The 25,048-nt window shown below is 41.4% G+C and overlaps 1 protein-coding gene across 1 annotated transcript in view; it reads left to right on the top strand.

Annotated features, from left to right (window-relative positions):
• IPMK (inositol polyphosphate multikinase) overlaps nt 1–25,048 on the top strand; it is a 72,052-nt gene that overhangs the window by 3,087 nt on the left and 43,917 nt on the right. Inside the window, exon 2 of the mRNA XM_062214651.1 lies at nt 17,968–18,053. Coding sequence (XP_062070635.1) covers nt 17,968–18,053 — 86 coding nt within the window. The remainder of the gene's footprint in view (nt 1–17,967; nt 18,054–25,048) is intronic.

The raw sequence follows: 25,048 nt of genomic DNA, 5'->3' as shown, positions 1-25,048 counted from the left end.
TGTAAAAGATCACCTTAATGATGACAATCTTCCCTATTCATAAAATGATTAACATTCAAAGTTCGACAGTTCATTGTGTCTCTCCAGTGTCATAAATTGCTTAGAGTTTAAAGTACATTGTTTAGATCATACTTTGTCAACTGAAGTAATTCTCAGAATAAGTTTTGTTAAAGATGTTGTCTGAGTATTTGTTTTTAAATTTTTGTTATTAATCAGAAGTTCAATTTAGGATTCATGTCTTACTTATTTCCTAAAAGGATTGTTGGGTTTGTTAGTTTGAAAGGGAAAACATGGAACCCGATACAGCAAAGGTGCTTGAACAGAAACATGGATCTTGTTATAGCTAAGTTACAAGATTGTATCAGTTGTATTGTATATTCTTCACTGAAATCATTTCATCAAAGTACATTTAAATCTTAGTTCTAAGAAGACTTTTTTTTTTTTTTTTAAAGATTTATTTGAAAGCAGAACAGCAGAGTGGGGTAGAGATATTCCATCCAATGGTTTTGTTCACCAAATGGCTACAACAGCCAAGGCTGGGTCAGGCTGAAGCCAGGAACTCCATTTGGGTCTCCCGTATGAGTGGCGGGGGCAAACACACGTAGCCGTCATCCGCTGTCTTCCAGGTGCATTAGCAGAGAACTGGATGGCAAGTGGAGCAGCCAGAAGGCATACTCCAAGTATTTTTTCAAATTGTAAAAATAGGACATGGTATTTTGGGAAAAATTTTGTTTTAAGGGGTGCTTATGTCTCTACTCATTCTCATAGGAACAATCACTGGTAAGTATTCCGTGTGTCCTTTTAGGCCTTTTTTTCTGAGCATTACCACAATTCTATTTTTCATACAAAGCAGATAGCAGCAACTTTCATATATTCATATACCTGTATTTTGGACTCAGTATGTACATGTGATCCTTGGCTTATGTTGGGGTTACAGCCTGATAAAGCCTTTACTAATTGAAAATATTTAAGTTTGGGGCTGGCACTATGGCACAGTAGGTTAAACCTCTGCCTCTGGCATCCCATATGGGCACCGATTCAAGGCCTGACTGCTCTACTTCCCATACAGTTTCCTGCTAATGGCCTGAGGAAGAAGTGGAAGATGGCCCAAGTACTTGGGCTCCTGTACCCATGTGGGAGGCCCAGAAGCAGCTCCTGGCTTCTGATTGCCGTTGTGGCCATTTGGGGAGTGAACCAGTGGATGGAAAACCTCTTTCTCTCTCCTTCTCTCTCTCTGTAACTCTGCCTCTCAAATAAATAAATAAATCTTTAAAAAAAGAAATGAGGTAGTTTATACCAAAAACAAGGGCTTACATTGATGTTCTGGAAGATGAACTAGTTTGGCTTACTGGTTTAGCCTTACTAGATATCCTCTGCAACTAATTGACCTAACATCATTTGAAACTTGCAGAAAAGCCGGAAGAAAATTAGAACTTAATATTTTGGCAAATTTGTTTTATTATCTCTTTCTGTATTATTTTTTCTGAACTGTTAGTAGATTGTATACATCATGCCACTTAAATAGTGTTGCCTAAGAACAGTATATTCTCTTTTGTAGCCACAGTATCTTAACCAAATATGAGAAATTTAACAGTGATACAATACTTTATAGTCCATATTCTCATTTTGTGAGCTTGCCCAGAAATGTCTATGATACTTTTTTTCTCAGTTGAGGATAGTAGATTACATATATTTCTTAAATCTCTGTCTCCTTTAATTTCTACAGTCTCCTCAACTTTCTCTTTTATCATATTGTCAGTTTGAAGAGTACTGGCCAGTTAGTTTATGAAAGATGACTCAGTTTAACTTTCTGTTGGGTCCTGATGATGAGATACAGGTGAGGCATTTCTACCTGGGACATAATGTGAGAGTGTACTATTTAAGGTAGGAGGCCCACAGTATCCATCTGCTATTTATGAGTGGTATACATTTTGATCAACTGGTCCAAGTGTGGTCTGGTTTTTTCAGTTCAAAGTTAATGTTTTCCCCTTGTAGTTTTATCTATAGGGAGACAGTTTGAGATCATGTAAATATTCAGGTCCTTATCTAATGTTTCCACTAGATTTCCTGTTGTCTGTTAATAGTTATTGCCTGAAGCAATCTTTACTCTGATAATTGCAAAAATCATGATTTTTCTTTTTCTACCACTTCAATTTTTTTTTTTTTTTTTTGACAGAGTAAGACAGTGAGAGACAGAGAGAAAGGTTTTCCTTCCGTTGGTTCGCCCCCCAAATGGCTGTCACGGCTGGCGCGCTGCGCCGTTCAGAAGCCAGGAGCCAGGTGCCTCTTCCTGGTCTCCCATGTGGGTGCAGGGCCCAAGCACTTGGGCCATCCTTCACTGCCTTCCCGGGCCACAGCAGAGAGCTAGACTGGACGAGGAGCAACCGGGACAGAATCCAGCGCCCCAACCAGGTCTAGAACCCCGGGGTGCTGGCGCCGCAGGCTGAGGATTAGTCTAGTGAGCCCAGCCACCAGCCCACTTCTTCCATTTTAACAGTTAGAATTCTTTTAGGAGAAATAACCCTCTTTTTATTCCTGTGTTATATGTATTCTTATTTATGATCAGTTTGGATTCATGGATTCCTATTTTCATGGATTCATATTTTATAACGTGTATAAGAACTTGTTACAGAACTAGTTAATTTCACTACTCACACTATCCTGAGTTTGGCCATTGGGAGTATTTCCTTTGTTTCTGTTACAAATGATTTTATACTGATAGCATCCCTTCTGTTCTCCAACTCTAATATCATCCATTTCTCCAAAGATCCATAGTTCCTTTTACCTTTTGAAATGGTATTTAGAAACCAAGAAATGGGTGCTAGTATGGTCATTGCTGCTCAAGTGTCATTCCCAGTCCTTTTCAGTGGATTTAATAAAAGCTGCTCTGTGTATGTTTTAGAAATCATGATTTCTTTCTTTTTTTTTTTTTTTTTTTTTTTTTTTTTTTTTTTGACAGGCAGAGTGGATAGTGAGAGAGAGAGACAGAGAGAAGGGTCTTCCTTTTTGCGGTTGGTTCACCCTCCAATGGCCGCTGCGGCCGGCTCATCTCGCTGATCCGAAGCCAGGAGCCAGGTGCTTCTCCTGGTCTCCCATGCGGGTGCAGGGCCCAAGCACTTGGGCCATCCTCCACTGCCTTCCCGGGCCATAGCAGGGAGCTTGCCTGGAAGAGGGGCAACCGGGATAGAATCTGGCGCCCCAACCGGGACTAGAACCTGGTGTGCCGGCGCCGCAAGGCAGAGGATTAGCCTGTTAAGCCACGGCACCGGCAGAAATCATGATTTCATGCCATGAATTTAATTCTAACCTCGAGTTCTTCCTTTCCTTATTTGATAATATATTTGTATTTTCCTTCTTCCATAGTGAGAATCATGGTTCTCCATATGTTTATTCTTTTGCTTACTCCTATAATTTACAAAATTTGTATACCTATTATACTGCAGAAACAAACCTAAAATACAAAATTTGAGAAGAGATGCCCTTATTCTGAGAGTATGTTGTTGAAAACTGCATTCAAAAATAATTAGGTTCACAGCAGTGTTATTTATTTGAAATGCAAATGGGTTCATTTATTTGTTTAAATTCAGTTCCTTCTCCTCTGTTTTTGTTTATTTGGTTACATATTAGAATACTTAACAAATTTAAATGCTTCCAAAAGTCAAAACTTTTCAAAAAAAATCATAAGTTTCATTTCCTCATCACACACCCCATTGCTCAGAATCCCTACAGGTAACCAATCTCAGTTGTTTTCTGAATTGTCCTGAGTTTCTTCTTGCAATAGTAAGTGTTGATTTTTTTTCTCAACTTTTATTTGTACTTGTTTTATGCTGAATTCCCACAGCATGAGTTTTTGTTTCTTCAGCTTCTACTGGGATATCTTTTTCTTCTGTGCAACTTCTGGCTTAGGGATATTTTGTTCCTTTTCACTAAGGATCATCTCTGTGACACAGGGAGCTCCTGTGAGGGTGAAATCTGACCATGACTCTGTAAGGACATCAGCATGTCTTGGGTGCTTTTTTCACTTGGATATGTTCAGTGACCAGAGAATCCACATCTAATCCCTTCATTTTGACTATACTCTGCGTTTTTAAACACAGACAGCATAAATTCGACAGTCTTTGGGCTACTGACCCTTTGTTGGCTCCCATTGTTTGGCATGGGCACGCCTACTGACTCCTCTATTGTGTTGAGGGAGTGGCACAGAATGCTCCTTTAAAGTGACATCTTTCTGATACTTAGTAGCTTTTTAGAAATGCCTATCCTGGATGGTCTGGCCAGTTCACGAGTGTTCTTACAGTGAACATTAAGATTGGAACCCCTTGATTGGTAGGATTTTGTGGGATTTTCTGGGTCTAGTGAATCATTTTCACAGATCTCAGTAGGCCTCTTACAGGAAGATGCAAATGAGCATACCTTTTTTTTTTTTTAAAGAAACAACAATCTATCCTAGAAATCAGTATTGATCAATTCACAGAGCTCTTCTTAATTCTTTTTCACAGCCCATTTGTATAACATGTTGTATGTATAGCAAAGTTTAGTCAGTCAATTTCCAAGATTTGCTTTTGGCTTTCTATTTTTTTTTTTCCATTGACTTATTTATTTGTCTTTAGGTAATACTTGATTGTCTTAATTCCAGTTTCTGTATACTAATTCTTGAACAGTTATGATATCGGACAAGACCCCCTAAAATTCACACTAAAACGTGGCCCCTTAAAGTTCCATAGAAATGCTAGCCAGGGTGCCACATGTACTACCAAACTTTGGGGCGCCTTACGATTTTACCACGGGCTTATTACTAAATCCCCAATATTAATAAGCCCAAGAGGGTTCTTGCCTAATATTTAGAGAAGAATTCTAAATACCGGCACAGATAAACGAGGCAGCATGGTACGTTTTAAGCTTTTATTTAGTAAGAAAGATGCATAGGAGAGTAAGAGCTTTATTTAAGAAAAAGAGGTAATTAGGGTTCATACCGAGCACCAGGAACCAGCCACGTGGAAGAGCATCTAGGCCAGAAAGCCCAGAGCACATGGCCCAAAGGCCATGTGCCCTGGAGGCGTGGGGCTACAGCAAGCCCCTTCCTAGCAAGACGCCAGGGAAAAAGAGCAGCCTGGGCACACTGTGCCCCAGGCTTTTAACCCACTCCAAAGGGGAGTGGTCAATTAACCTGATTGGCTGGTGGGCACCCCGGTAAGGTCAGGTAGGGGAATGAAGCCACACAAGGGCGTGGCCAAGGCATCAGGTAGGAGCATGAGGTCACACAGGGGCGTGGTCTTCCAGTTCACAAATCCGATCAACTCCAACCTGTATGCCTGTCTACTTCATTCCCCCCTCAGAGACTCCAGACCTTAATCTTAAGGGGATGTTGATGGGCGTTGAGTCTCCATCTTCTGTAGCTACTTCCTGCTGATTAGGGGCGCAGACCCTGCCTGTTCTCGGTCTGGGAGTCTCTGCCTATCTCATCTAATGAGTTTACTTCACGAGCTGGATCTCCTTCAGTCACCGCCATTCTCACTGTCTCCTGCATGGTCATCATTATTTTCAGAAGTTGCTGGGTTCTGCTGGGTTATTTTAGATATAAATGAAGGTCCATTGTAACTCTGGAGTGACCGTGGGAGTCCAAAGCGTGGCACGATGTCTTTTAACATGGCTTTAAGCACCTTGTGTGCTTTCTCCGTTTGGGTTGAAAAGGCCTCTATCCATCCTGTAAGAGTAACAATAAAGACTAGGAGGTACCTGTAATTACTAATTGGGAGCATATTGGTAAAATTAACCTGCCAATCTACACCTGTCTGTTCCCCTCCTCTGCACAGGAGTCAACAGGGGAGGTGGCCTTACATGGGGAGGGTTATTCTGTAAACACAGTGGCCAAGAGCGAGTCATTTCCTTTATTACTGTATTTAGTCCCTTTCCTCCAAAAGCTCGGGAGACCACTTGTACTAAGGTATCTCTTCCCAAGTGGGTAGAGTTGTGTATCTCCTTTATAATTTTCCATTGAGTGGCCATTGGTAGCATAATTATGATTTAGCATTTACCATTTATTTGCATTTTTAGTATAGCCTCGCTGTTGGGCCCATTCAACTCAGGCTCCATATAGTGTAGTTCCTTAACGACTTCCACAGATTGAGGTATAAGGGCCCTTTCCAAACTTTTCTGTGTAGCTATCTAATATGTTTTAACATAGGGTCAGATATTTAAAGGTAGTTGAGGAGATTTCTGAGAATGGCAAAGTTCTATGGACTTCGGATTCCAAGATTTGGATTCCAGGCTTTTGTGTATAGCTTTAAAGATGCCCTGATACAGTGCATACTGAAAAGGGGTAGCTGCAAAAGTGGTTCCAGAGAACTAAGAAGCTTCTAAATAAAAGCTCCAGTATTGAAAATTGCTGATGACAGGATTCTACGGAACTTGGATTCCAGGATATGGATTCCAAACTTTTGTATATAGCTTTAAAAAGGCCCTAATGCAGACTCTGTACTGAAAAGGGTAGCTACAAGAGTTATGGATTCCAGGATCTGGATTCTAAGCCTTGTGTTTGCTTAAAAGCCTCTGAAACAGACAATGTGCTGGACAGGGGAGCTACAAAGGTGTTCCAAGGAATCAAGGAGTTTTTAACAAAAACTCCAACATTAAAAATTCCCAAGCAAGCCATTCATATGAAGATCCTCTTCAGATCAGTTTCAGCTTAAATAAAAGGAACCTGACCAGGTGCTAGTGAACATGACTACTTCTGTAAAATTAGAACTAAACTTCTACCTCTTAAGTCTTCACAGGTGTATACAAAAGACATTCCTGACTATTCCTATAAGCCAATCAAAAACCTTAGAACTTGACTTCTGGGAGTAACTGACTATGCAGGGACACAGACCTTGGCAATGATTGAGACTGCTCCAACCCACAAAGCAAATTTGTTAGACAGGATAAACAGAGACTTACAGACACTGGATAGGCAGGGACTGTACTACACCCCTCATGAACAGGAAGCAATCACAGAAGAGATGAGCTGACGGCAATCAACTCCCCTTAGGACAAAGGGGATGGAGTCTCTGAGGGGGGAATGAAGTAGGCAGGTGAACTCTAGTAGGCCAGACCTACGAGATGGGACCCTGAAAAATCCAGATGCCGAATGGTTTACTGATGGCAACAGCTATATAAAGGAAGGAGTTAGAAAGACAGACAATAGAAGCCCAAGCACTACCACAAAATAATTTAGCCCAAAAGGTGGAGCTTATTGCATTGACTAGGGCTTTACAACTGGGAAAAGGTCAGCAAGTTAATATAGATAGATAGATAGGTAGATTCCAGGTATGCTTTCCTGACTTTACAACTGGGAAAAGGTCAGTGAGTTAATATAGATAGGTAAATAGATAGATAGATAAATAGATAGATAGATAGATTGATTCCAAATATGCTTTCCTTGTGTTACATGCACATGCAGCAATCTGGAAAGAGAGGGGCTTACTGACCCCTGTTAAATATGAAAAAAAGATACTGGCTCTATTTCAGGCAGTACTGGAGCTTTTAGAGGTGGCTGTCATCCACTGCAAGGGACATCAGAAGGGAGATAATTATGTTAACCAGAGAAATGCATTAGCAGATAGAACAGCTACACAGAAAAGTTTGGAAAGGGCCCTTATACCTCAATCTGTGGAAGTCATTAAGGAACTGCACTATATGGAGCCTGAGTTGAATGGACCCAACAGCGAGGCTATACTAAAAATGCAAATAAATGGTAAATGCTAAATCATAATTATGCTACCAATGGCCACTCAATGGAAAATTATAAAGGAGATACACAACTCTACCCACTTGGGAAGAGATACCTTAGTTCAACTGGTCTCCCGAGCTTTTGGAGGAAAGGGACTAAATACAGTAATAAAGGAAATGACTCGCTCTTGGCCACTGTGTTTACAGAATAACCCTCCCCATGTAAGGCCACCTCCCCTGTTGACTCCTGTGCAGAGGAGGGGAACAGACAGGTGTAGATTGGCAGGTTAATTTTACCAATATGCTCCCAATTAGTAATTACAGGTACCTCCTAGTCTTTATTGTTACTCTTACAGGATGGATAGAGGCCTTTTCAACCCAAACGGAGAAAGCACACAAGGTGCTTAAAGCCATGTTAAAAGACATCGTGCCACGCTTTGGACTCCCACGGTCACTCCAGAGTTACAATGGACCTTCATTTATATCTAAAATAACCCAGCAGAACCCAGCAACTTCTGAAAATAATGATGACCATGCAGAAGACAGTGAGAATGGCGGTGACTGAAGGAGATCCAGCTCGTGAAGTAAACTCATTAGATGAGATAGGCAGAGACTCCCAGACCGAGAACAGGCAGGGTCTGCGCCCCTAATCAGCAGGAAGTAGCTACAGAAGATGGAGACTCAACGCCCATCAACATCCCCTTAAGATTAAGGTCTGGAGTCTCTGAGGGGGGAATGAAGTAGACAGGCATACAGGTTGGAGTTGATCGGATTTGTGAACTGGAAGACCACGCCCCTGTGTGACCTCATGCTCCTACCTGATGCCTTGGCCACGCCCTTGTGTGGCTTCATTCCCCTACCTGACCTTACCGGGGTGCCCACCAGCCAATCAGGTTAATTGACCACTCCCCTTTGGAGTGGGTTAAAAGCCTGGGGCACAGTGTGCCCAGGCTGCTCTTTTTCCCTGGCGTCTTGCTAGGAAGGGGCTTGCTGTAGCCCCACGCCTCCAGGGCACATGGCCTTTGGGCCATGTGCTCTGGGCTTTCTGGCCTAGATGCTCTTCCACGTGGCTGGTTCCTGGTGCTCGGTATGAACCCTAATTACCTCTTTTTCTTAAATAAAGCTCTTACTCTCCTATGCATCTTTCTTACTAAATAAAAGCTTAAAACGTACCATGCTGCCTCGTTTATCTGTGCCGGTATTTAGAATTCTTCTCTAAATATTAGGCAAGAACCCTCTTGGGCTTATTAATATTGGGGATTTAGTAATAAGCCCGTGGTAAAATCGTAAGGCGCCCCAAAGTTTGGTAGTACATGTGGCACCCTGGCTAGCATTTCTATGGAACTTTAAGGGGCCACGTTTTAGTGTGAATTTTAGGGGGTCTTGTCCGATATCAGTTAGAGTAAGCATCCTACTTTCTGCTTTGATATATATATATTTTTCTGGCTCTTTTATTTTCATATAGATTTCAAGTCAGTTTACCACTTTTCCCAGAAAACTTAATACGATTTTGTTTGGCACTGCTTTGAATCTATAGACTGCTTTGGTGAATTTTGGGTCTTCCAGTACCCATTATGTAGTCCTTCCTCAATTTCTGTTAATGAGATGTTATTTTCAATGTAGAGGTCTTACATAGTGTTCTAGATTTTCCCTAAATATTTGATACTTCTGTTAATTTCACTGTCTTTTTAAAGAATTTTCCTATTTTGAAATAAATACAAGCTTAAAAGAAATTGCCAGACTGGTACAATGAATGACCTAATGTGTACTATTCATCTAGAATTCCAAATTATTATTTTGCCACAGTTGATAGTAATTTTGTAGACTATTTAAGAGAACACTGTGCACATCATGACCTCTTCTCTTTATATAATTGTGTATGTCCCCAAAATAAGACTGTTTTCTTCCTACTCATGATAAAATGATCAAATTCAGAATATAACATTTGACTTTGCCATTGTTCAGTAATGTCCCTTGTAGAAAATTGTTTCCCAATCCAGATCATACATTGCATTTGCTTGTCTTGTCCCTTCAATTGCTTGTCATTTGGATCAATTCTTTATTTTTCCTAACCATGAAATTTTTGGAGTGTAGTCACAATATTTTAGAACATCCTTTGAATGAGGTCTGTTTGGTGTTTCTTCATAATTAAAATCAGATTATGCATTTGGTAAAATTACTATATGCATTATGTTGTGTCTTTAAAGTTTCTTATCATAAAGTACAAGATATCATTTATATTATTGAAGGTAAAACTTTGAACACATGGTTAAATGATACCTACTTTTTTCTACTCTGAAGTTACTGCTTTTACACTGTAATTAAGTAATTTGAGAGGAATATTTTGAAACTTGTGTATCTTGTTCTTTCTCAAACTTCAGTTATTTACACACCCATTGATATTTCACAGTCACTTTTTATTATGGTAGTGGCACAATGGCAAAATTCCTTCATTCCTGTTTGTTAACTGCCATTACACATTAAAGAAAAAATTCTTCTCTTATTCATTCTTTAATTCTCCTCATTAGTTCATTCTAGGATGGACCAACAGGTTTTTCAAACTTCAGGAAAGGGATGGTAGCCATTCTTGCTGGTTCTTTTGATGCTCAAGATGCCCAAGAGCTTCTAGAAGCCTCTTGAAGCTGGCTCTGGGTCCTTTGGACATATCTCAATTTTTCCTTTACAGCATTTTTTTACTCTCTGTTGTAAAAAGATGTTCTGGTACTTTGTTCCAGACTTGGAATGAGCCAGGTTTTCATCAAGAAATTCTGATTTTTAAAGGATTGAACAGTGTTTAGAAACATAGTCTGGACACTAGATGTGCTCATTGACTGTTGTATGTGGTTGCTGTTTGTCCTTTCAGCAGAATGGACTATGAAATATATAATTTCATACTCTTAAAAATCTGAGTTCATTCTCATACTTATTTTTTAAACCTAACACGGCATGGTTATTCTTTGCCTTCCACCATCCTATATAGGCATCTCCCTTTTTTGTTGGGAACTCTGTCTTTTCCAATAATTATTCATTTTGAAATATGTATTTGTATACCAACTTAAATTCCAGGGATGTCAATTCCACATGGTCGTGATAAACTATCCAGTACATACATACATATATTGCTGGATTAGATTTTTCAGTGTTTGTTAAAGATTTTTATGACTGTGTTCATATGACGTCATGCTCAAGTTTTATGATGTCTGTGTTGGAGTTTTTAAAAATCATGATTATACTGAATTCATAAAATGGGGGTGATATTTTCTTATTGATGTAGGGACTTTCAAAAGGGAAAGTTAATGGCCCTTCCAGAACAAAGAAAGGGCAATGTGACCTAACCAGTAACTGTTAATGCATGTGAAACCTTACAACTCTTATAGTGATCCTATAGTCTTAAAGTACCCAGTCGGAATGTATGTAATCATATAAAGGAAGACAAAGGAACTCAGATTGTATATAAGGCAATTCTTGCTTTGTTTGGGGCTCAGATTTTTTGGATATGAATCCACGGGGCCTTTTGCTGGCATAAATAAATCCTGCTTCCTGCTAAAGCCTCAGTGTCGCGTTTCTCTGTCCAAATGTCTTCCTATACTATTTTATGATAAATGTGGGAAGATTAATATTTTTATGTAAATGTTTGATAAAGTTTACTAGTAAAGCCATTTGAGCCTGTGCTTGTCTTAGGAGATTCTTGAATTATGAATTCAGAATTTTTAGTAGAAATATGGTACTTCAGATTTTTTCTTTTAAGATTTATTTCATTTGAAAGTTAGAGTTACACAATGAGAGTAAGAGACAGAGATCTTCCATTCTGTTGGAAGTTTGTTTTTGTATCAAGTTTTTTGATCTCAAAGAACCACATTTTGTTCTCATTGATTTTTCTTCATTTTTTATTGCTTCTTTAATTTTACCTTGCCATCTTTCTATTTACTTGGGGTTGTTATGCTTTTTTCCTAATACTTAAATGTTCTCTTTATAAAAATTTATTTGAAAGGCAAAGACCATAGGTGTCTCCCATGGGTTGCAAGGATGCAGCTACTTAACTTGTCACCTGCTGCCTCCCAGGATATACATTGGTAGGTAGCTACAATTAGAAACAGAGATAGTATTTGAACCCAAGGCACTCTGATAAGATATGCAAGCATCCCAAGTATTTGTCTTAACTGCACCAAATGCCAGTTCCTTCTCTTTTCCCTTCTTCTCTTCTCTTTTCTTTCTCTCTCTTTCTCCCTTCCTTTCTTTCTCTCTTTCTTTTCTTTCTTCCTTTATTTCTCTATTTCTCTTTCATTCTCTCTTTTTCTCTTTCTTTCTTTCTTGTATTTATTTGAAAGTCAGAGTTAACGGTTAGAGAGAGAGAGAGAGGTCTTCTATCTGCTGGTTCACTCTCCAAATGGACACAGTGGCTGGAACTGGGCAATCCAAAGCCAGGAGCAAAGCGCATCTTACTGGGTCTCCTACATGGATGCAGAGACCCAAGCACTTGGGCCATTCTCTGCTGCCTTTTCAGGCGCATTAGCAAGGAACTAGATCAGAAGGGTGCCCATATTGTATGCCAGCACTGCAGGCAATGGCTTTACCCCCTCCTCTTTTCTAATTCAAACATTCACAACTACCTATTTCTCTTTAAATACTAAGAGGAGCTTTAGCAGCATTCCAAAAAATTTTTTTAATTTTTAAAAAAATTTTTTGGCCGGCGCCGTGGCTTAACAGGCTAATCCTCCGCCTTGCGGCGCCGGCACACCGGGTTCTAGTCCCAGTAGGGGCGCCGGATTCTATCCCGGTTGTCCCTCTTCCAGGCCAGCTCTCTGCTATGGCCCGGGAAGGCAGTGGAGGATGGCCCAAGTGCTTGGGCCCTGCACCCGCATGGGAGACCAGGAGAAGCACCTGGCTCCTAGCTTCAGATCAGCGAGATGCGCTGGCCGCAGCGGCCATTGGAGGGTGAACCAACGGCAGAAAGGAAGACCTTTCTCTCTGTCTCTCTCTCACTATCCACTCTGCCTGTCAAAATAAATTTAAAAAAAATTTTTTTTGGACAGAGTTAGACAGTGAGAGAGAGACAAAGAGAAAGGTCTTCCTTCCATTGGTTCACCCCCAAAATGGCTGCTACACTGGTGCTTCCTCCTGGTCTCCCATGCGGGTGCAGAGTCCAAACACTTGGGCCATCCTCCGCTGCCTTCCTGGGCCACAGCAGAGAGCTGGACTGGAGGAGGAACAACTGGGACAGAATCCGGCGCCCCAACCAGGACTAGAACCTGGGGTGCCGGCGCCGCAGGCGGAGGATTAGCCTAGTGAGTTGCAGCGCTGGCCCCAAAAATTTTGACATATTGTTTTTATTATTATTTAATTTAAAATACTTTCTAATTTTCCTTGTGAATTTTGATCCATGGATAGTTAGAAGTGTGCTGGTTACTTTTCTTTTTTTAAAAGATTTATTTAAAGTCAGAGTTATACAGAGAGAGGAGAGGCAGAGAGGGAGAGATTCCATCTGCTGGTTCACTCCCCAGTTGGCCACAACGGCGGGAGCTGGGCTGATCTGAAGCCAAGAACCAGGAGCTTCTTCCGGGTCTCCCATGTGGGCGTAGGGGTCCAAGGACTTGGGCCGTCTTCTGCTGCTTTCTCAGGCCATAGCAGAGAGCTAGATCAGAAGTGGAGCAACCAGGACTCAAACCAGCACCCAAATGAGATGCCAGCACTGCAGGCAGCAGCTTTACCCGCTATGCCACAGTGCTGGCTGCACGATTACTTTCCAACTATTTAATATTTCCCCCAAGTAATTTCATTATGGGCAGAGAATATTCTGTATGATTCTAATCCTTTCAGACTGTAGGATTGTTTATATGGTCTAGCACATAGTCAGTTTTGGTACGCCTTTTCCATTTATACATGAGAAGAATATATATCCCATTGGATGTAGCATTCTGTATCAATTTAGTGAAGTTGTTTGATAGTGTTGGCTCAAATTTTTTTTTTTACTTTTTTTTTTAGCCAAAAAAAGTCTGCTTATTATCAGTTACTGAGAAAGTAACTGGGTTTTTCCTTTGTGAATCTCTGTGTCCTTTCAAGTCTTTCCCTGTATGATTGTAGTTCATTGGGTTTTTTGGTTTTTTTTTTTTTTTTTTTTTTTGGACAGGCAGAGTGGACAGTGAGAGAGAGAGGGAGACAGAGAGAAAGGTCTTCCTTTGCCGTTGGTTCACCCCCCAATGGCTGCTGTGGCCGGCGCGCTGCGGCCGGCGCACCGCACTGACCGGAAGCTAGGAGCCAGGTGTCTCTCCTGGTCTCCCATGCAGGTGCAGGGCCCAAGGACTTGGGCCATCCTCCACTGCACTCCCGGGCCACAGCAGAGAGCTGGACACGGGACAGAATCTGACGCCCCGACCAGGACTAGAACCCGACCGGGACTAGAACCCGCACCGCAGGTGGAGGATTAGCCTGTTGAGTCTTGTTGATGGCCCATTGGTTCTTTTTAAATGTTTATTTTCATATACTTAAAAGAGCAACAGAGAGAGAGAGAGAGACTGATAGAAAAAAGAGATATCTTACATCTGCTAATTCTTGCTCCCAATTCCTGCAAGAGTCAGGACGGGACCAGGTGGAAAACAGGAGCTGAGAACCCCATCCAGGTCTCACGTGCGTGGCAGAAACCTATGTATTGTCTGCTGACTCTCAGGATGCATTAGCAGGAAGGTAGATGGGAAGCAGAGCAGCCAGAACTTGAACTAGCAATCTAATTTGAGATGTGGGCATCTGGCCATCCCTGTGTTTTTGTATTTAAAGTGCCGAAGGATTTTTCCATCTTGTTTGGGGTTCATCTGAGCCTTCTGGCTCTGTGTTTGTCAATATTTCAACCATTGTATTGTCATATACTTCCTCAGTCTCTTTTTTTCCTTTTAAAATTCTCCCCCATCTTTTTCAATGCTGTGTTTATATAATTGAGATTAAATGGAATATATAGTTCTTACTGTATATGATTGCTTATTTTCTTGAATCACAATTTTTTCTAATAATAAAAGCAGTATATATTTATCATAGAAATTTCTGTACAGCAGTTATAAACAAAGGAAATAAAAATTGCCTAGAATATTCCTTGTGCAGATAGGAATTTTTTTTTTTTTTTTGACAGGCAGAGTGGACAGTGAGAGAGAGACAGAGAGAAAGGTCTTCCTTTTCCGTTGGTTCACCCCCCAATGGCCGCTGCAGCCGGTGCACCACGGCTGGCGCACCGCACTGATCCGAAGCCAGGAGCCAGGTGCTTCTCCTGGTCTCCCATGCAGGTGCAGGGCCCAAGGACTTGGGCCATCCTCCACTGCACTCCCAGGCCACAGCAGAGAGCTGGCCTGGAAGAGGGGCAACCGGGACAGAATCCAGCGCCCTGACCGGGACTAGAACCTGGGGTGCCAGCGCCGCAGGCGGAGGATTAGCCTAGTGAGCTGTGGAGCCGGCTGTGCAGATAGGAATTTTAACATGAATTTATGTTATAAAGTTTTTAAGTCATTTTTGTTTAAAAAAAGATCATTTATTTGAGAAGAAGAGTTACAGAGAGAGGGAAAAAGAGAGAGGTTTTATATCTGCTGGTTCACTCTCCAAATGGCTGCAACAGCCAGTGCTGGGCCAGGGCAAAGCCAGGAGCTTCTTCCGGGTCTCTCACCTGGGTGCAGGAGCCCAAGCACTTGGGCCATCTTCCACTGCTTTCCCCGTGCCATTAGTAAAGAGCTGGATCGAAAGTTAAGCACCTAGGATTGGGACAGGTGCCCATGTGGGATGCTGGCACTGCAGGCGGAGGCTTAACTTACTATGCTGCAGTGCCAGCCCCTGTTGTGAAGTTTTAGTCCTACAGAATCTCTAATTTTTCTTGTGATAAACATGTAAGAATTTACCATGTTAACCATTTTTTAATGTACAGTAATGTTAACGATGCATATATATTTTCGTACTGTACCCAGGGGGTCTGTCTGTTTCAGGTGTTGTTGAATAACTAGCCTCAAGTGAGAGTTGCCTGGAAGAAAGCTTTATTGTGTGAAGTGAAGAGACAGTGGGAGGGTATAGTTTCTCACAGAAACTGCCTTCCTGAGAAGCAGATTATAGCAAGGTTAGGAAAGAATCCAGGATGTAGAAAAGGGGGAGTGGGAGGGCTCTTCCTGCTCAAGCAACAGGTTACATGTTCATACATTGTATGTTGAAAATCATGAGTTAAGGCTGGTGATATTTCTGCTTAAGCCATGGCCTGCATCCCGTATGGGTGCTGGATCAACTCCCAGCTGTTACTCTTCCAATCCAGCTCCTTACTAATGCACCTGGGAAAGCAGGGAAGATGGTCTAAGTCCCTGGGTCCCTATACCCATGTGGGGAACCTGAAAGAAGTTCCTGGCTCCTGGCTGCGGGCTGGCACAGCCCTGGCCGTTTCAGCCATTTGAGGAATGAACCAGTGAATGGTAGATTCTCATTCTCTCTCTCTCTCTCTCTCTCTCTCTCTCTCTCTCTCTCTCTCTTTCTCCCCCTCTCTGTTTCTCCTTTCACTGTCTGTAACTCTTTCAAATAAATAAATAAGTCTTAAAAAAAAAATCCAGACTCAGACTTCTTATAGTTTTTCTTGGTTGACTAGTAATCTGCCTCCCTCTGAGTACATGTTGCAAGATAAGCTTTCCTGGAACATTCTCTGAAAAACAAGCTCTGACAAGCAAACTGTTTGAGATTCTTTGCCTCTGTTCTTGTGCCCTTCTCTAGCCTAAATCCTACACTCTTAACCGCAGATCTCTAGAATTTTCTCATTTTTTGAAACTGGAACTCCTGGAGGTCGGTGGGGATGCAGCATTTGCTCAGCGTTAGTAACCCAGTTGGGATGCCCTCATTATGTATAGAAGTTCTGGCGTTCTACTCCTAGCTCCTCTCCTGATTCCAGCTTTCTACTGATGATCAACCTGGGAGGCAGCAGGTGATAGCTCAAGTATTTGTGACCCTACCGCCTGTGTGGGAGAACTGACTAGGGTTCTGAACTTCAGCCTGGCCCAAGCCCTTGCTGGTGGGGGCATTTGAGTAGTGACCCAGTGGATGAGAGCTTTCCCACCTTTCTGTGTTCCTTTCTGCCACTCAAATAAATAAATAAATATTTAGAAAGTCAAATTCTGTATCTGTTGAACCACAGCTCCCCTTTTTCCCCTTCCCTAGGCTCTTGACAACTACCATTCCTTATACTTTCTATGAGTCTGACTACTTTAGATCCCTCATGTAAGTGGAATGGTGCAGTCTTTATATTTTTTTGAGTTTTCACTTAGCATGCCTTCAGATTTCATCCATTTTGTAACATAAGATAGAATGTGTTATTAAAGACTGAATAACTTTCCATTGTCTGGACATATAAAATTTTCTTGTCTTTCTGTCTGTTCATGGATATTTAGATTGTTCCCATCTCTGAACTATTGTGAATAATGCTATAATCAACATGAGTATGTGTGCTTTTCTCTCATCTGTTTCTGAGATGATAATGATAGTTATTGTACACTGCTTGATACTATTCCACAGATCTTAGATGCCTTCATCTTGTTTTTCTCCTTTTTTTTCTTTTTTGTAAAATCCCAATATTTTAAAATTTAAATTTGGGAATGAGTCTTCACATATGGTGATAGGGCTAGTGTTAATATACACATAATATATATACTTTAGAAAAATATTCACTCTTTGAGTGGGCAGTTATAAAAAGGTATCCCTTCTTGCTCCAGTATGGGTGTCTGATTTCAGTCCTCATGGTTCCTATTGGCTGTATACCTGCATATTATGTGTATAGCTGGGCACAGTGCATCTGTATCAAAAATTTGTAAGTGCTTTCTTTTAATGGATGAGAGAGACAAAATTTCTAAATTCATGCATAGCTACTGTTAACACCTTTTTTTGGTTTGTTTATAAAAATGAGGTTGATTTGTGCTATTATGTTTGTCTTGCTTCATTATAATTTAACATCTCACAGAAAGTCTATTAATGATGAATTTCTATAAAAATTTTTATGTATATTTTATTTATCAAACAGTCTGAGGGGCCATAAGGGAGTAGTGGTTGGAGATAATAAAACTAAGCTATTTTGTAGCTTTTGTGTTCTGTTGCTTTGCATACAAAAAGTACTGAAACATGTTGGTGGAAAGTTCAAATTTCTTAAGGAAAAGTAAATCTTAAATTTATAAAAGTGGTTTATCTGTAACTTCAGGAACAAGTTACCTTGTGAAGCAAGGTGTGGTATTATGAAAGAATTAACATTTTCTGATTTTTGTTTTATAGGTATACTGCAGCATCCAGATGGCACAGTTTTAAAACAGTTACAGCCACCTCCAAGGGGCCCAAGAGAGCTGGAATTCTATAATATGGTAAGTGGTGTAAGATTTTCTGTGTTCAGGGTGTTTTTCAACGTTTTCTGGTATTGACTCAAAATAAGAAATGTATTTGGAGGCTAGCATTGTGGCATAGCAGGCTGAGCCTCACTTGGAATGCTGCCATGCCATATGGGCATGCTTGCTCCACTTCAAATCCAGCTCCCTTGTAATGTGTATGGGAAAAGAGCAGAGGATGTCCCAAGTACTTGGGCCCCTGCTACTTACATGGAAGACCCGCTTCTGGCTCCTGGCTTAGGCCTGGTCCAGCTGTTCAGGTTGTGGCCATTTGGAGAGTGAACCAGTAGGTGGAAGATCTGTCTGTTTCTCTGTCTCTCCCTTTCTCTGTAACTCTCCCTTTCAAATAAGTCTGTGAAAAATATGTTTATTTAACAGCGTATCCTTGTTTACTATGTGCAACAGACAAAAACTTCATGAAATACAGTGCTTTAGAATGAGGTGCTAAAAATATATAGCTGTAAAAATATTCACAATATATGCATCTGATGCTTGACCACTTAATTATATGAAACAGACTCTAATATATTAACTGTTGGGAATTCAACACCCCATTTTCATCAATGGTCAGACCATCTAGACTAAAAAAAAAAACATCAAAATTAAACTACACTATAGGGGCCAGCACTGTGGCATATTGGGTAAAGCCACTCCACCCCCTGCGGTGGTGGCATCCCATGTGGTTACCAGGTCAAGACCCAGCTGCTCCACTTCCAGTCCAGCTCTTTGCTATGGCCTGGGAAAACAGTGGAAGATGGCCCAAGTCCTTGGGCCACTGCACCTACGTTGGAAACCTGGAAGAAGCTCCTGGTTCCTGGCTTAGGATCAGCCCAGCTCTGGCTATTGCACCCATTTGGGGAGTGGACCAGTGGTTGGAAGACCTCTCTCTCTCTCTCTGCCTCTCTGTAACTGTGTGTTTCAGACAAATAAATATACCTTAAAAAAAAAAACAAAACAAAACACAATGCTTGTCTTTATGTGATATAATCTAGTATTATCTGTTCTATGTGATTTCTTAAAGATTCTTCTTTGAAGCTGCTAAAATGATGACAATGTATAGATTTTTTTTTTTTTTTTTTTTGAAAAGTCCAGAGCTTCGCAGAGAGTTAGAAGGAGAGGCAGAGAGAAAGAGAGGTCTTCCATTTGCTGGTTCACTCTCCAACTGGCTGCAATGGCCGAAGCTGCGCTGATCCGAAGCTAGGAGCCAGGAGCCAGACATTCTTCTGGGTCTACCATGTGGGTACAGGGGCCCAAGGACTTGGACCATCTTCTACTGCTTTCCCAGGCCACAGCAGAGAGCTGGTTTGGAAGTGGAGTAGCCGGGACTCGAACTGGCATCCATATGGGATGCTGGCACTGTAGGCGGGGGCTTTACCTGCCATGCCACAGCGCCTGCCCCCAACAAAGTATGGATTTAACCTGCAGTTTGAAAAACACCTCATTGAGATGCTTTTTGTAGTTATCAGAAATGCTACATTAGATGTTTTTGCTATTTTAAGAATTTCAGAAAGTCTTCCATGTCCTGATGTGTGCTGTGCCTCTCCACAAAGAGAAAAGGGCTGTGCTTCACATCTCATGTACCGTGTGAGTGGGAATACTTTTTAGTTCATTCACAGTGTACTGTGATCACCACTTACACCAAAGCATTCTCATCACCCCTCAGGAAAACCTCTACTTGTTAAGCCATGTTGTAGTATTTCTCCCTCCCTCCAGCCCGTTAACTGTCAGCCTGCTATCTGTGGATTTTCCTATTCAGGGTGTTTCATATAAATGAGTCCTGCAATATGTGACCTTTGGCATTTGTTTAATAGAATGTTTTTAAGGTTCCTCTACTTTATGGCGTACATCAGTGCATCTTCTCTTTTGATGGCTGAGTTTCCTTATCCATTGAGCTGTTGATGGGCATTTAAATTGTTTTACCTTTTGGCTTTTGTTAATAGTGGTACTTTGAACATTCATGTTGAAGTTTTTGTTTGAATATTTATTTCCAATTCATTTGGATGTATTTTTAGGAATGTAATTGCTGGATCCTATAATAATACACTTAATTTTTTGAGAAACTATCAAACTGTGGCTACACAAAATGGCTACACCATTTTAAATTCCTACCAGTAGTGTATGAGAGTTCTCCACATCCTCACACATATTATTTTTTTCAATGACCACCCTCTTGAATATGAAATGTTATCTTATTATGACTTGTTTTGATTTTCATTTCTTTGATAGCTAATGATATTAAGCATCTTTTCATATACTTACTTGCTATTTTTGTATCTTCTGCAGAAAATGTCTATTCAGATATTTTGCCCATTTTTAGAGTTCTCATTTTTTAAGTTGCAGAGTTCTTTACATACTTATTCCTCTCAGATGCATGGTTTGGAATATTTTTCTGCGATACTGCAGGTTGTCTTTTATTTCCTTCCTTGCTTCTTCCCTCTCCTCCCCTCCCCTCGCCTCTCCTCTCTTCTCTTCTCTTTCCCTCTCTCTTCCTTCCTTCCTTTCTTCCTTCCTCCCTCCCTCCTTCCCTCCTCCTTCCCTTTCTTCCTTCCTTCCTTTCAACAGAAAGAGCTCTTCCATCTGCTGGTTCACCTCCCATATGGCTGCAAAGGTTGGAACTGGGCTGATCCTAAGCCAGGAGCCAGGAGCTTCTTCTGGATCTCCTGTGTAGATGTAGGGGCCAAAGTACTTGGACGATCCCTCTGCTGCCTTCCCAGGTGCATTAACAGGGAGCTGGATCAGAAGTGGGGCAGCTGAGGACCCTAACTGATGCACATAGGGAATGCTGACTTTACCCACTAAGCCACAGCACTAGCCCCAGCACGTTGTTTTTTCATGTTGTTGGTCATGTTCTTTGAAGCACAAGCTTCTAAAATTTTAATGAATTCTGTTTTATTTCTTTTCAGTTGCCTTTGCTCTTGGTATCCTGTTTAAGAAACTTTTGCCTAATCCAGTGTCATAACAATTTATACTTGTTTTCTTCTAAAAGTTTTATAGCTTTAGCCCTAAAATTTAGGCCTTTCATCTGTTTTTGTGTATGAATGAGGAAGGCATCCAACTTAATCCTTTGGATTTCTAGTCCTATCATAGTTTGTTGAGCTGACTATATTTTCCCACCCTGAATTATCTTAGCAGCAGTGTCTAAAATCAGTTGGCCATAAATATAAAGGAAAAATGCTTAAAGGAATTCTGTCTAGTATTGCATGAAGAAATGAATGAATTTGGAATTGAGAGGCAATAAATTGATAATCGGTACACTGTGCTTTATAGGCTTTCAAATTTATTCCATTAATCTAAATGTCTATCCTTTTTTTATTGATTACTTTAGCTGTATAGTGAGTTCTGAAATTTTAATGTAAGAATCCCCCCACTTTGTTCTTTTTCAGATTATTTTGGCTGTTAAAAAGGACTCGGTTTGAAACAAAATAATATTAGCATAAAATGAAAACTCTTCGTGTGCTGAAAAACTACTAACTACTCTTTTCAAGTTATCAGTTTATGGCCCTCCACAGCACAGTCCCATATTCACCCTTGTGACCTGGTGATAGAGTCAGTTGCTTTAAGCATTTCTCTCTCTTTTGGAGTGGGATAGGGCATATGCCGTCGCCATCGTCGTCGTCTTCTTCCTTTCCTTCTTCTTTTTTTTTTTTTTTTTTTTTTTTGACAGGCAGAGTAGACAGAGAGAGAGACAGAGAGAAAGGTCTTCATTTACTGTTGGTTCACCCTCCAATGGCCGTTGCGGCCGACGCACTGCAGCCAGTGCACCGCGCTGATCCGAAGCCAGGAGCCAGGTGCTTCTCCTGGTCTCCCATGCAGGTGCAGGGCCCAAGCACTTGGGCCATCCTCCATTGCACTTCCAGGCCACAGCAGAGAGCTGGCCTGGAAGAGGGGCAACTGGGACAGAATCCCGACCAGGACTAGAACCCCGTGTGCCGGCGCCGCAGGCAGAGGATTAGCCTAGTGAGCCACAGCACCAGGCACTTTTTTTTTTTTTTTTTAAAAAGATTGATTTATTGGAACCAGCACTGTGGTGGAGTGAGTAAAACTGCAGCCTACAATGCTGGCATCCCAGTTTGAGTCCTGGCTGTTCCACTTCCTATCCAGCTCCCTGCTAATGTGCCTGAGAAAGCAGTGGAAGATGCCCAATTCCTTGAGTCCTTTACCCACGTGGGAGACCGAGATGAAGCTGGCTCCTGGCTTTGGCATGGCCCAGCCCTGACCCTTGCAACCATTTGGGAAGTAAATCAGCAGATGGAAGATCTCTGTCTAGCTCTCTTTCTCTCTGCCTCTGCCTCTCCTTCTCTAACTCTGACTTTTAAATAAATAAGTAAATCTTAACAACAAGATTTATTGGAAAGAGGTCTTCTATCTGCTAGTTCACTCCCCACATGGCTGCAGCAGCTGGAGCTGGGCCGATTGGAAGCCAGGGGCCAGGATTTTCTTCCAGGTCTCTCACATGGGTGGAAGGGCCCAAGCACTTGGGCCGTCTTTCACTGCTCTCCCAGGCCACTACAGGGAGCTGGATCGGAAGAGGAGCAACTGGGGACTCAAACCAGAGCCCATATGGGATGTTGGAATCACAGGTGGAAGCTTAACCTATTATGCCACAGTACTGGCCCCTGTAAGCATTTCTCTTACAATGAGTGCAGTGTTTATCTCAGTAGAGAGTGCCAGAAGGGCACTGTGAGTTTAAGGTTTTTTTTTTTTTTTTTTTGCTGATTCCATCTGCTGCTGATTCCATCTTCTGCCCCATTGGTCAGAAGTGAATGGTTTTCTGGCATAACCACATATCTGCATGTGCAGATACTCAACAAGCTCAGAGATGAACATAGAGGGCATCCTGTCCACACTGGTACCCTGACTTATTTTTACATTTGCTTCTTAAGGGCATGTCTCTTGCCACATCCTTGGATGGACATCATATACTCCAGGCTTTCTGCCTACTTTGATTCTTGAATTTCCATTATGTGATCATGTCTCTGCCCACTGGCTATGTCTTACCTGTTCCCTGAATGGTTGCTTCATATGTGACTATTGAACATGGGCCAGCTTTGGGCATTGTGGACTTCTCATTTAGTGGTTACAATGAAAGCTTCCTTTTTTTGAAAAAAAAAGATTGATATCCTTGAAAGGCAAAGTTAGAGGGAGAGACAGAGGGAAGGAGAGAGGTCTTCTATCTGCTGTTTCACTCTCCAAATGGCTGGGGCTGATCCTGGAAATTCATCTTGCTCCCCGAGGTGGGTGGCAGTGGCTGAAGTTCTTTGACCATCTTCTGCTTTCCTACACACATTAGCAGGGAGCTGGATGGAGATGGAACAGCCAAGACTCAAACCCTGCACATAGGGAATGCCAATATATTTTCTGGGTGGTGTCTTAACTCACTGCACCACAATCCCAGCCCCATTGAGGACTACTTTCCAAGTTTGTCCTCCCTGGGGTATATTCCTTCAGCCATAGGGAATCTTTCAGAGCTCTATTTATATCTTTGTATTGTTCTTCTTCTTCTTCTTCTTCTTCTTCTTCTTCTTCTTCTTCTTCTTCTTCTTCTTTTTTTAAACAGGCAGAGTGGATAGTGAGAGACAGACAGACAGAGAGAAAGGTCTTCCTTTTTGCCGTTGGTTCACCCTCCAATGGCCGCTGCAGATGGCACATCTCGCTGCTCCGAAGCCAGGTGCTTCTCCTGGTCTCCCATGGGGTGCAGGGCCCAAGCACTTGGGCCATCCTCCACTGCCTTCCCGGGCCATAGCAGAGAGCTGGCTTGGAAGAGGGGCAACCGGGATAGAATCCAGCGCCCCAACCAGGACTAGAACCCAGTGTGCCGGTGCCGCAAGGCGGAGGATTAGCCTGTTAAGCCACGGCACCGGCCTGTATTGTTCTTCTATCAGTGCTTAATAATCTTTGTATTAAATATTCATTGCTTAACTCACTGTGTAGTTTTACCTTATTGCCCCTAACTTGATACTCATTCTGTATGGATAAAGTCATCAATTAAGGAATAACATGCAGTTATACAATTTATGGAATTCCTTTTGTGCATTCCAAAACACTTTATAATTTTAATTTGCCATATAATCCAAATGTATTTTAATAAAAAACTCAAATGCTTTCCAAATCTTCATGCTTACACTACTCTTATTTCTATACTAAAAATATGGTGCTGTTTACTTGTGGTAATTCTTTAGTCATTTGTCTAATGTCTAATTCTCAAGCTAATTACTATGGCTGCTGGACCTATAGTCAGTGATATTTAGTATTATCTATTTCAGTTTGGCATAGGCTTTTTGAGAGATCTCTGTATGATTTTGAAGATAATTCTTTTTTTTTTTTTTTAAGATTTATTTATTTATTTGAAAGGCAGAATTGCAGACAGAGGGAGGGAGAAAGAGGAAGAGATAGATCTTCCTTTTACTAGCTCACTCCTCAAATGGCAGCAATAGCCAGGTCTGGGTCAGGCCAAAGCCAGGAGCCTGGAATTCTGTCTGGGTCTGTCTCCCACATGGGTGGCAGGGGCGCAAGTACTTGGACCATTTTCTGCTGCTTTCCCAAGTGCATTAGCAGGGAACTGGATCAGAAGTGAAGTAGCAGGAAATTGAAGTGGGGCCCATACAGGATGCTGGAGTTGCAGGTGGCAACCTAATCTGCAATATACCACAATGCCAGCTCTAAAATAATTCTTAATTTGACTTATTTATAAGTAAATTGTACTCATTTATTATTGTCCTTTATATATTTTTTGTATTGGTTAGTATATTTTTACTTGCATTAAGTGTTACATGAATGGTAATTTTTCCCTTCATTGGAAGCTCTTTCCTAACATATTCTACATATATTATCTCACCCCATAAGAATCCTCTTGTGCCTTTTAAACAAATATATAAATATATCTTTAAATTTTTTTAAAGATTTATTTATTTGAAAGGCAGAGTTAACAGAGAAGCAGAGGCAGAGAGAGATCTTCTGCCCACTGATTCACTCCC

This window comes from Lepus europaeus, chromosome 17 (assembly GCF_033115175.1).
Source record: "Lepus europaeus isolate LE1 chromosome 17, mLepTim1.pri, whole genome shotgun sequence".
Taxonomy (NCBI): Eukaryota; Metazoa; Chordata; class Mammalia; order Lagomorpha; family Leporidae; genus Lepus; species Lepus europaeus.
The sequence above is the reverse complement of the archived record's forward strand: the minus strand, read 5'-3'. Positions and strand labels throughout refer to the sequence as shown.